This window comes from Poecilia latipinna, unplaced genomic scaffold, assembly GCF_001443285.1.
Source record: "Poecilia latipinna isolate Pla-1442-1.1 unplaced genomic scaffold, P_latipinna-1.0 Scaffold319, whole genome shotgun sequence".
NCBI classification, from domain to species: Eukaryota; Metazoa; Chordata; class Actinopteri; order Cyprinodontiformes; family Poeciliidae; genus Poecilia; species Poecilia latipinna.
This window is the reverse complement of record NW_015112935.1, coordinates 134,571-147,273: the sequence shown is the minus strand read 5'-3', so window position 1 is coordinate 147,273 and position 12,703 is coordinate 134,571. Positions and strand designations below refer to the sequence as shown.

The 12,703-nt window shown below is 37.0% G+C and overlaps 1 protein-coding gene across 1 annotated transcript in view; it reads right to left on the bottom strand.

Moving 5' to 3' along the window:
• The window catches only part of pappaa (pregnancy-associated plasma protein A, pappalysin 1a), a 119,284-nt gene that overhangs the window by 46,145 nt on the left and 60,436 nt on the right, over positions 1-12,703 (bottom strand). The window contains exons 11-14 of the mRNA XM_015034981.1: positions 9,262-9,372; positions 7,647-7,782; positions 7,148-7,361; positions 3,608-3,782 (exon numbers count right to left, since the gene is read on the bottom strand). Of these exons, the coding sequence (XP_014890467.1) occupies positions 3,608-3,782; positions 7,148-7,361; positions 7,647-7,782; positions 9,262-9,372 (636 nt within the window). The remainder of the gene's footprint in view (positions 1-3,607; positions 3,783-7,147; positions 7,362-7,646; positions 7,783-9,261; positions 9,373-12,703) is intronic.

Genomic DNA, 12,703 nt, shown 5'->3' with positions numbered 1-12,703 from the left:
AAAAAAAACCTTTTAAAATTGTCTTAAAAAAAAAAAAAAAATTTAACAAAAATGTTTTTTTTTTTTTTTTTTTTTTTTTTTCCCATGGAAGCAAATTAGAAAAAAGTGTATGGTATTTATTTTCTTCATGCTATTGATTTCCTTCATCATCCTTCGTAAAGACAGCCTAACCCTCTGCCTTGAATTGAATATCCACCAAATGGTATTTAGCAAAGCTCTGCTTCCTCTTCTTCTGCTTGACATTTGCAGTATATTCCTGTGTCTCCATCTTTGAAAAGCATAATGTACCACCAAAATGGGCTGACATTGATTAATAGCTACATGGCGCCCTATCAATCAAAAATGTAATGGACTTAGAAATATGCGCAGACGTAATGGAGAACTATTGCAAGCATTAGAAATGTAATGGAACAGTTCACTCCACTGTTGCTTTATGAAGCCTCTTAACTTTGACCTTCATACCAACCTCACAGGAGCACTGACACTTCCAACTACGGGTAAAACTTTTGAAAATTATGAAAAAGTTTAAGATTTTTTTTCTGTCTCGTTTTAGAAAGTGAAACTCTTTTAAAATACAGGTTACATTTGAAGATAAATATTTCAAGCCTTTATTTCTTGCCAATTTGATTATTATGGCTAACAGATAACGAAAACCTCAAATGTAATGTCCCAGGAAATTAGAATATTGCAAACTGAGATAATGCCACCTGAAAGTGTAGTCAAGCAAAATATTTTCAAGAATCTGGGGGAGATTCTCAAAGAGTGAAGTGAGGCTGGAATCAGCGCATAAAGAGCCATCTTACTATAAATCCCACACATGGACTACAAATGTCACATTCCTCATGTCAAGCCAATCCTGAATCAAAGACAATGTCAGAACTGTCTTACTAAGGCTAAGAAGAAAAAGACTTGGACTGTTGCTTAGTAGTCCAAAGTCCATTTTTCAGATGAAAGTAAAGTTTTTATTTCATTTGGAAGTAAAGTTCCCAGAATCTGTAGGGAGTAACGCATCGAATCCCTGCTGCTTAAAGTCCAATGTGAAGTTTCCATAGTCAGTCAGTCATGATTCGGGGCGCCATGTCCTTTGCAGCTGTTTTTCAACTCTGCTTTCAGCTAACCCTGCCTTTCACTGACACTTTATGGAGATGATGGTTTCATTTTCAAGCAGGACTTGGCACCTTCCCACACTGTCAAAGTTACGAAAAGCTGGTTTAAAGATAATGGTATTGCTGTGGTTAATTAGCTGGCAAACTGTCCTGACCAGAACTTGAACATACCTTGCACAACCCTGATATTTCAGTTTAAAATATATGGATCTAATTGACCTTATGTATAGCTTTAATTATTGAAACACAGACTTGTATTATTATTATTATTATTAGTAGTAGTAGTAGTAGTAGTAGTAGCAGTAAACCATAATTATGAAAATCAGAAAAAATAAAATGTTTCAAGCAGTGTGTAACAAATCTGTGCTTCACTTTCTGGGATGAGAATCAAACAAAAATATGTAATTTTTTTTTTACACTATTCTAAGTTTTTGAGCTGTACACACACAATGTGAATGTAGTTTTTTTTCCAAAACAAACTAGACAAGATATTTTAAATACATTTTCTTGTATTGCAAATTTTCTGTATTGATACCTAAACATTTTATTTATTTAACAATGAAGAGGTGAAGTATACACATTCAGCAGTAATTTAAACTAGGAGTTTGTTATATGTGGTTATAAGTCTAATGTTAATGTGGAGGAATTTACTTCTGTTCCTTTACAGCTGTTAAGTTTGTGGAGTTTCTGCCATCTTTAGGATCATTGTCATTACTTTACATACCAGTTTGGGCATACAGTTAGCTGATGGACAAATGCCTTCACAGTGGTTCTAGAATGTGCTGGTTTACAGAGAGTTTGTGATTGACTCAGTCCTCCATCACCATACTTGAGAAGTTTGTGTCAATATGCTGTCCTGATTTTTCACCAAACAATGAGCTACTCATATTAGCCAAACACATCAACTTTGGTCTCATTTGTCATTAAGACATTGACACAGATGCAACATTAGCCACTTCTACACTAGAGCAAAAATAATCAGCTAATCTGAATCGTTTTCACTATGTTTGAGCCGGTAATTCATTTCTGTACGACAAAAAATATACATCTGGGTTTATTTGAGTAAATCAAAAGCACAACCTCGAGGTTTTCCATTGTTGAGTGTTGCTGTAAACATAATGGGAGCAATGACCAGAGCAACAACTCAAGCTCCTACATACTCACAGACCTGGAGACCCTGCAAACTGGGGTACAACCAAAGCAGACATTAACCAGTTGAATCCAGACTTGGCGGTGGAAAGCCAACGTTTTTCAGGCAACATTTCTCCTGGCAGCTCTAAATTAAACTTAATATTTATTATTTTGAAGTATTTTCTGAACATGCTGTGTAACTTTAAGAATAAACTTTGTAACTACAATCTGCAGAGTCTAAGTTGTAGCTACTATATCATTTGCAGCTTCCCTGAGCATGGCACGGTCGGACTTTGGGTGGATTTTCCCAGGATATCAAGCAGCTGTCGTAACTACTATCTCCTTGTGATTCCTTATGTCACTGTAGAATAATGAACATTACATTCATAATGCATTAAATTGCTTTATAATCTTTAGAGATTGATGTTATACATTATCTGTTTGTCTAGTGTATTTGTGGATGTCTTTCAATTCATTTGAGTTTATTTATATAGCACCAATTCAAAACAAATATAATCGAGAGGCACTTTGCAAAACAATGAATAATTTCAGTTCAATCACACATACATTCCAGTTGATCATGGTTATTAAACAGTACATTAGGCTCTGTTAATTTCCACTATGATGCTTATTATTATGCTTTGATGCAATTAACCCTAAATTTATAAAAGACTGTGTTTTATTCTGATCCTTTGTGTGCCTTGTATCTATACCCTGATTGTGGAAAAAAACTGCTTTTAAATTACTGTGATCATCACATGTGTGTCCTATCTACGCATAGACATCTAATGAATGCCATTTTGTGGTAGCAAGTGTCTGCCCTTTAACAGATGCCTGCAAAGGAGAGAGAGCAGACACTACTCTATGATGTCATTGTCCCAACGGAGTAGCAATGCAAAGTGACTGTTCGAGGTGATGGTGCAGTATGCTTAGCAGAAGACTACACACATTTATGTCTCTGCTTGAAGAAAATAAGTGGATGTGCACGTATACATATGTGCGTTTTTAAGTGTACGGAAGATTTGCTGGAGGAGACTGGTGCACTGATCTACATGGATTTTTATGATGTCACCCTCCCTGGAGGCTGGACCTGCCAAGCCTAGTTTTCACAGGTGACAAAAGAATGCAGAGTTTTGAGAGTAGAGAAGGGAACAAGCTTGTTTGCACCTTTGCTCAGTGGGCATTTGTGAGTTTGAGTTTGCCCCCTGTGCATGTGTATAGAGGCATTCATGAATTTATGTTTCCACGCATGCTCCATCTGCTGGAAAAAATGTGCTTGCACCCAGGGGTAAGCATGTTCACAATTTAGCATTCTTGTGCTTAGAGCTGCTCCACTCCCATTAAGAGCACATAGGTAGTTGTGTGTTCACCTGGGTCTTGATGATGTCGTCTTCCTGGTGGACTTGCAGGACATATCCCGAGTTGCAGGAGATGGTGCAGCGGTCTCCGTTGTAGAAGTGGCGACCAGGGCTACTGCACTTTAGCTCTGCATTGCGGATTAAGGGTTCCTGGCAGTCAATGGCTTCGCACGAATAATGTACACAACTGTGAGTGGAAGTGGGTAGTAGAAGGTAGGGATGAAAAAGCAAGAGTAACAGAAAAGAGTAAGAGGAAATGCGAAGCATCAAACATGAGGCATTTTTTTATCCAACTAACACTCCAGATGCAAACATGGAAGCAGTCACACATTTGCTAACAAACAAATTATGCACTGAGTGAACCACATTCATCCATCAATGACTGCTTAACAAATCAAATCAATAAACCACATGGAAAGCACACTGCCATATGTGAATAAAAAGGGGTGTCGGTGCAGACATAGTCGGCAAATTAAAAGCAACAGGATAGACCACTTGCAGATTACAACGACAGAAATCGGCCAAAAGTGAATTTTGTAGCCAAATGGAAATGGAGAAGGCATTTATTGCTGTTGGAATTCCTGGATTCCCCATTCACCTTTTTTTTTTTTTTTTTACAACAATCCACATTATACAGTATAGGCATAGGTATTCGCTATACTGTAGGGAAAGAGAAGTAGGAAAATATACTGGGGGAGGCATGAAGAGAGACACGGGGAGAGAAGGAACAAGAAAACAGGAAAACGCAGAATGGGAGCGGGGAAAAAAAATCATCAACTTTCACTTTCATGAGTTGATTTGTGCTTTTCATCCATTTTGTTTTTTGTCTCCTAATGCAGACATAAACTTTCTCTTTCCTCATTTGTCTTCCAGATAACTTGATGGAAGCCATCATATTAACCACACTGTGCTCTTTGTTTTCTACCTCTGTGTTACTGTATTCCCGTGCCATCAGATTTACCACAAACGTGAGCTGGTGAAGACTGTTTATAAAGCATGTTGGTAAAAAAAAAAAAAAAACTCCTTTCATGTAGAGCCTTAACAGACAAACCAGGGAAACCTTGAAGCCTCCTCTGTAGGCAGTTTGGCTTTCAATACAATCTCTTAGTGGTTTCCTGCTAGTCACTCTGGAATTTATGACATAAATTACAATTAACTACCTGGAAAACTATCCTCCTCCTTCAAAAATGTGAATACATTATATACACCAGGAGACAGAGATGTTGTCATGGTTAAAATGTTGGTAGTAGACAGAAGAACGGAGACAGGAGATGGATGACAAATCCTAACTCACCAAAAACAGAAAAAAGGTGAAGGTTGGAAAAGTCTGGTGTAATGTCAGGCAGTAAGAAAAAAGTTTTGTTTTTCTAAGGAGAGTAAGTAAAATATGTTATTTTAACGAATAAATTAATATTCTATGAAGTTTTTGTAAAACTGATAGAGATGAATTTTCAGTACTATAATTTCACTTGCTGTACCAAAACAACTATTATTATCCATTTCAATCCATTATTTTATTTTCACTGTTGACTTTTAATTTGTTGTTGAATTAGCGTATTTCTTTTTAACAGATAACTTTCAATTTTCTGGTTATATTTATATTTACAACAGTTCTATGCAAATAATGTTTAAGTATTCCTCCACAGAACCTTTTTTTTTTTTTTTTAACACAATGAGCAAACAAGCATAATTTCAATCCTATAATTCCTTCTCATTTGCTTCGAGGATAAAAACTGTTGGAACCCCTCAAACCTAACGCTATTACCAGTTCAGGTTTCTTGCAATCAATTAACTAAATTCAAGCAATAACATACTAATAGCTAAGCTAAATTATAAGGGAAACAAAGTTTGAAGAATATAGTTTCTTAAGGATTGCCTATGAAAAATACATAACATAAAGAACAAATACAATGTAGTATTTGTATAGTATTAAACACACATAGATCCTTTTCTTTGGTGGAAAGGGTAAAAAGTAAATCCAAAAAACAAAGTGGAAAACATACATGTGCGTCTGCTCACAGACACGCGTGGAACACAAAACTGAGTCACGTTAATAGATCCTGTTTTTAAGAACTCGGTTACAAAAGGGATGTGGTGTTTAGTGAGGGAATAATTGTTACGGGAAATGTGCTGTTTGGCTCAGGAGAATGATAGGAATAAAGCGAGAGCAAGAGGCACAAAAAAGGGGAGTTGGAGACGATTGTTGAGGGGTAAAGGAAGATGATGTGAACGAAAAAGATGTGAGGATGGCAGAGAACAACAGCAGAGCTGAAGGATGGGAGGAGGAGGATGTGTGGAAAAGTACAAGAGACAGATGGGAAGTGAAAGCAGAGTGGTTAATTGGAAGGTTGATGACAAAGAGGCAATAGATTGGTGTTGATCAAAAAGGCAGAACCTTGTCAATACGAGCAGGAGAATTAGGGTCTGAGCCCGAGTTAAATGCTGGATTAATTGAAAAATACTATTGGAATAAACAAAAATAGCTGATAAGCTTTCACCTTTTCCACATTCTGTCACATTGCATCCATAAAAATGCATAATTTTCTATTGGAATGTTGTTTTTTTTGCAGAAGCATGAAGTAACATTACTGCGTAGATGTAAGACATACATTTCAGATTTTTATTTGTAATGAGAAGAAATTAAAAACATATTATCTTCCTTTCACTTCACAATTATACAATGTTTTGTGATAATAAAACACGGACAATTCCAATGAAGATTTTCTAAGTTTGTGGTTGTAGTGCAACAACATATGGAAAAACCTTCAGACAAATTCAAACTTCTGCAATCCCCTGTAGGTCTGACTGGCACTGATAAAAAAAAAAAACAAAAAAAAAAAAACAACACAAAATCTATTCAAATAGTCCATTCACCCAGAACCACTTACAACAATATACAGACACATTTTTACATCTTGTGTGTGTTTATTGAAATATTTTGAGCACAGAGAAATATAACCAGTTAAGAAATAATATTCTGGATGTGGCAACCCCTTTGATGTGTAAGTTGAAATTGTGTTGCCAGACAGGTCAGAACTGGCAAAGGAGAGGATAAGAACTAGTTATTGATTTTTAAAGAAAAAGTTATTTTTAATGTATTGTGGTCTTTAGCCAAGCTCGATACAAAACAAGTTGTCACAGTAAACACAATTTAGGCTTAGAGGCAATTCTGACGCTTTATTTTTGGAAAATTTGCAGAACTGCACCACAAATTCAAAGCAATTGTACATTGTTTGCTCAATTTCCTACAGTTATGATGTTAGCACTGGTTTGATTGTGTAATCATTGATGCAAACCATTTTTTGTCGGTTTATTAAATGCAAGACTGGAAATCTCTTATTGTTTCCCCATTCAGTTCTGTTGATTCATGTAATCTCAAATTTGGTAATCTTTTGGATTTCGTCACTCTGTGAATGTATGCAAAACATGACTTACTGCAATGGACTGTCACCAAATGCCATGACATTAATGAAAAATGCATCAACTACTTATTTTCCCTGGCACACATCTTTACCACTCCACACATTCATTTTTAGCTGGCAGATCTCTCACCTCTGTCCTGTGGGGTTGTAGATCTCATTACTCTGGCAACCACTGATTGTGATGGGGTCAAACGACTGGAAGGATCGCAGGCCAATGCCAGAGATGGCCACCAGTTGACAGGAAAACATGACCAGGATAGCCTTGGTGTGGTAAAAGGCCACTGACAGGTCATGGCTCACGGGGATCACCAAAGGGTTGGTGCGGCAGCTCAGATGCCACTCACCTGTGGAGATGTTATTAGAAGCCACAGTGCCGAAGACAAAACAAAGTGAACAGAGTAAATGATAAGGGTGGTGGGAATGAATCTGTCTCCATTCAGAAAATAGGAGTGATGTCTAAACAAGGCAGCATGCTGATGTTAAAAAAGCAACACAAGCAAACAATACAAAAAAAAGGAGTTACAGTTTAAGTTGTCTTGTTGTTTTAGGGATCCAAGTTGTTCTTTTCAATATGAAAGTGTGGTATATGAAGTGGGATGGAGCTTAAAAATAGCTATAGGAGTTCTCACCTAGACTATGGAAACCGTCCTTGGTGTCCACCAGTTGAACAGTAATGTTGCACTGTGTCTGGTCAATGAACTTTGTCCCATCAGCAGCCAGATGTACAATTACTGCTGCAGCCACCATGGGATGAGAAAAGTTTGCCTAAATGAAAGAAAACAAAATGCATTTTCACATAATAGTTCATCTAGATTTTTAGATTTTTTTTCACTTTATTCCCTTTTTTGAACAATGTTGGTAACAAGGCATTCAAATCCCTTTAAATGGTTTTGTTTTCTTAGGCCCCTTAACACCAAATTTGGGTAGCCACTGTCTATGATTTTCACAACCAATATGATCACTGAAATGTGAAACACTGTCCCAAATTTGGAAAATCTAATTCCGAAATGAAGGCCATATTGATGCTGGGACAATTTTTGGTACTTACCAAGTAGTTGTTTTTTTGTTTTTCAGTGCTGCTTTTCCAACCACATAACAATAAACGATGAAATGAAGTCAGTTAGTAACAAGTCCCTTGATCTACGGTTTGCCTTGTACCGCTATTGAGAAACAATTGCTTGCTCTGGTGGTGTGGACTCTGTTGATGTTTTAAACAATTGGATCTAATTTTACCCAGCTGCTTGGCCATGACGTATGTAAAGCGCTGTGTCGATCGTGAAGGGACCTATAATATGAAACTCACTGGAAATTGCATAAACAACCAGATGGAGAGTAGGGCTATGATATATGAAATGCATCCTGAGAAATCAACCATAATGGGACACATCCCAGATGCACCACTGAAAGAAGATGAGAACCAAACAGAATTGTGTATGAAGGCAATGGCAAGGCTACTAGCGCCCAGGTTTGCTATGAAAAAATGCATCGCTGCAGTCTGTAAACTGACATTACTGACACTGGTTTGAAACGACTGCCAACAAAATATTGTGCTTACACTCCTTCTCCATGTGTATGTCTAAACTTTATTGAATCAACTTTTTAGCCCTCAGTCCTTCCTCAAAATCAGGTATTGGAATTTGTCATGTGGGAAGAGTCTCTCATCGAGTCACTTTTGCTAGCCTTAACTAATACAAACACAAATGGTATGACGTAACATTGGTTGAGAGTTTGTATTCAGTTACTGGCATTTCAAAATCAAAGAACAATGTGACCCACAGTACTGTCTACATCTCATGCGGTGTGCCAAAAAATGCCAGCCCCAAATTCCACAGAAATGTCAGTTTGGTTTATGGACGCTATAAAATGCTTCTCATTCCTTTTCCATATCTCTTACAAACAAAATGAATTGTTAGGACTTTTGAAATGGGCTTTGTATAAACTGAAGATTGCAATTTCAGAAGAATTGCTACATATGAAACCCTAGCTTCCCAAATCCATACTCTAAAACAAAGCAATTTCAAAAATGCAATGTCTGACAATGCCAGTTGGATCTTTTTTCATTTGAAACGTGGCGATTTTGACCAAATCTAAAACTTGATTTTCTCTGGAGTTTTGGGACATTGGATTTTTTTCTTCAAGGTAGAATAACACTAATTATACTAAGAAATAAGACTCAATCCACATCAAGTATCGCACAAGAAGTTTCACTTTCTCACTTGAGAATATATTTAGTATTTATCTTACCTTCAGCCAGTACGTAGAATATTCTGATCTTTGTCTGTAAGCCTCTTGACAAGGGAACCATGCATACTGGGAGACTCCATCAGATAAGTCAAAGACTTTGGACAGACATGTCTGCATGAAATAAAGATTATTTCATTAGATTTATGTCATCATGCTCTTAAAATTGTTACGTTATCAACCTACCCCCAGTCAGATCTTTAATGCACATCAGTCTAGCTCAACCAAGTTCCATTTATCCTGTTTACTTGTGTTCCACTTAGGATTTCTTCTTTTTGATTTTCCTAATTTGTTTAGTAAATGCTGTCTATTTTCACCTGCCTACCTCTGCTCTCTGCATTTGGCTCTCATCTTAACCATTAAATAAACTTTACCCATAGCAATCTTTTCTTTATCTTATATTTTCCTAATCAGAGCAGTGTCAACTTAAATTCTTATTGAATGTAGAAAGTCAGATTGCGGCTATATGTGTGAGAGAGAGATATCAACATCTGAAAATGGATCTAAAAAATTATTAGTTTTTAATAAATCATTTTACTTTTTAACAACTCAAAAACTATAAAGTCTTTGAGACGTATGAAACACTCTTGAAAGACATAAACTAACTGCCAAAGATCTAAGAGGAATCAAACCTGAAGCGATTAGAGTGACTCTGGACCGGGTGCATGGGCTCATTGGTCCACTTTGACTCAGACTCCAGCAAGGTGAAGCTGGGTTGCTGGTAGGGGCTGTTATACATTATGCAGATTGAGATTTTGGTTTATAGACGGACTGGAAATCAATTCCTGAACCTACTGCCAGTTTTTTGAAGACCATTTGTTTAACTAGTAAAACAGTAAAAAGTCTGCATATTTAAAGAGGACCATGATATTTCTGCATGACATTACATCACTGCATGTAGACCTTGAAAACTAATGAAATGGGCCCCTTCCCCCACATGTTGGTTTACATTAAAAGCCATGTTGTTATAGCTTTGCATTTTGGATCATGTAATGAATGGTTCCTTGTAAGGTTTTTAAACTTTGGGGTCTTTAAACCTCTCAACGACTATCCCTATCCCTCCATTTTCTGGTGTGTTAATTGGTTAATATGAAAAAAGTACAGAGTGTGAAAACTTTTGTAAGGCCCTTCATGTTGAAAGGTCCAACCCAAAGTTAAATATTTTGAGTGAACTGGTGAGTTGCATTTAAGCAGGAGAAAAATTAGATTATTTCACAACAGTTTGAAGGCATCAACTTATTTGGGTAGATAACACAGGCAAGAGAAAAATCCTGGTATCCTTACTTTGGATTTGTGGTAACTCATTACCACTATCAATGCAAAATGCTTTAAAAATAGAAAAGTGTGAGCTACATGAAATGTGGGAAGGTCAGAATTAGGTAACAGAGGGACAAAAACATATATACAGATTGTAAAAGATTATTGAGCAATGGATAAACAAAGATAAAGAGAAGAAAGGACACACACCAAGGACAATGAGTTTCGGCTGCTGCCCTGAGCTGGTGAAATGAGACACCAGTAACATGAGAGTTTTGCTAGAGAGGCTTCTGCAAGATCCTGCCACAGTAGAAAACTGGCCAGACCAGCTATACGTCAGTATATCTGTCCTTTGAATCTGTTGACATGACCTTTCCACTCAGAGCTGAAGTGGCAAAAATCAGAAATGCGGTTGAAAACAAAAAAACATCAACCCCCCACCGCACAAGATTAGTTGACATGAATGGCTTTTCTAGCCCCATTTGGGGACAGTTTTGACACTTCAACTCTGTCACTCCAGTTGGAGACATTAAATTATCTTAAAACTTTGTTTTTGCTTGTGGATGAGCTTTTTTCAATGCCAAAACTTCACTAGCAGGGCAGATGGAGAAAAGCACTGTGAGACGAAGGGACGATTTGTTCATGTAAACACAGGTGGAACCAGCTAGACCTTTCTGAGCACCCCTCCTCCTCCTCACATAATTTCCTGCCCACAGGCAAACATCCCCCTCTTTACAAAGCATCACACCAATGGGAGGCAATTCGCGTGTGACCCGTGGCTCATTACACTTCCTTTCATCCCACCACTCCACCATCCCCCATGTGAGTGCAGAATCACAGTAATCTGAATGAATTTGTCATTGATTGGGTGCCAGTGTTAAAAGTGGGAGGAAGGGTGTTGATAGCAAGACAACTTTCCATCCGTCAAGCACTTAGGTGCCTACTTTCATTGAAGTTTTATTTGTTCATCAATAAACTTTTACAAAGAGTGGGTTCAAAAAAGGCCATGTGAAAGTTCACTGTAGGAGGCATTGTTTAGGAAATTATGGAATGTCTCTTATAGGCCTTATTTGTTGGAAATAGCAAGCACGATTACTTTTTCACTTCAGGATAAATAAGAGTTATAAGAAAAAAAGAGCTTCAACAAAACCGGAAAAATCCAAACCAGAACCAGCCGGATTTGGAATTCCGATATCTTCTCGTCATAAAACGATGTGTGACATACACCAGTCCAGTGCTATTGATTGAGAATTGGCCATCAGTTTTGTTTTGTTTTGTTTTGTTTTGTTTTGTTTTGTTTTGTTTTTTTTTGAGAAACCGTTTGTGTTATTTTGTCTGTGAACATTTATAAATGTCTAATGTATGGTTTGAATTTAAAGATCGGTTTCAAATTGTTTTAAATTATGTCCTTCTAAGCAATGCTGGCGTCAAAGGAGCAATATTTAATTGAACCTAAAAAGAAAAAGAGAAAAGGACAATGAAAAAGGGGGAAAAGATAATATGAAATTTTGACCACAATTTAGGTTCATTATTTAAGTTTATTTAGGTTCATGCAAACGTATGACAGCCGTCATTCTGCCTCAGGGCAGCTGTGGCTACAATGTAGCTCACCACCACGATCGTGTGAATGTGTGAATGACTGAATATAGTTTAAGCGGTCTTTTGTACTAGATAAAGCTCTATTCAAGAACAGTCCATTTACCATTCATTAGCTTATACATTTTTAAGTATAAATCTATTGACGATAGGAAGAGTAAATACACTTAAGAGTGCACTATGAACAGGTGTTTTCCAAGGAGTAGAGTGCATGCTCAATACTAAGTCCCATGGACAGTAAAAAGATTCATTGATTCTTGCCGAGAAGAGTGGAGTATGAGTCTCGGGTCATTTATAGCATTCTGTTTGGCATAGTGTATGCAGCAAAATGGGGTCATTTTACACAGATTTTGCAAATGTACAACATTTGACCTCTATTATCAATACATTAAGGATACATTGACTTAACAAATGTGGCAAAAATATGAGTGCTGTTTCAGCAACATTTAGTCAAAACATCACTATAAAGAAGAATACCGTTATTGGTAAGGGCAACAAAGCCAGGTGGCTTCGTTGCTCTTCAAAAAAAAATAATTTTTTTGATTCCAAAAAAAATTTGAACTACAAAGAATGACTACTTGCTCCGTAATGC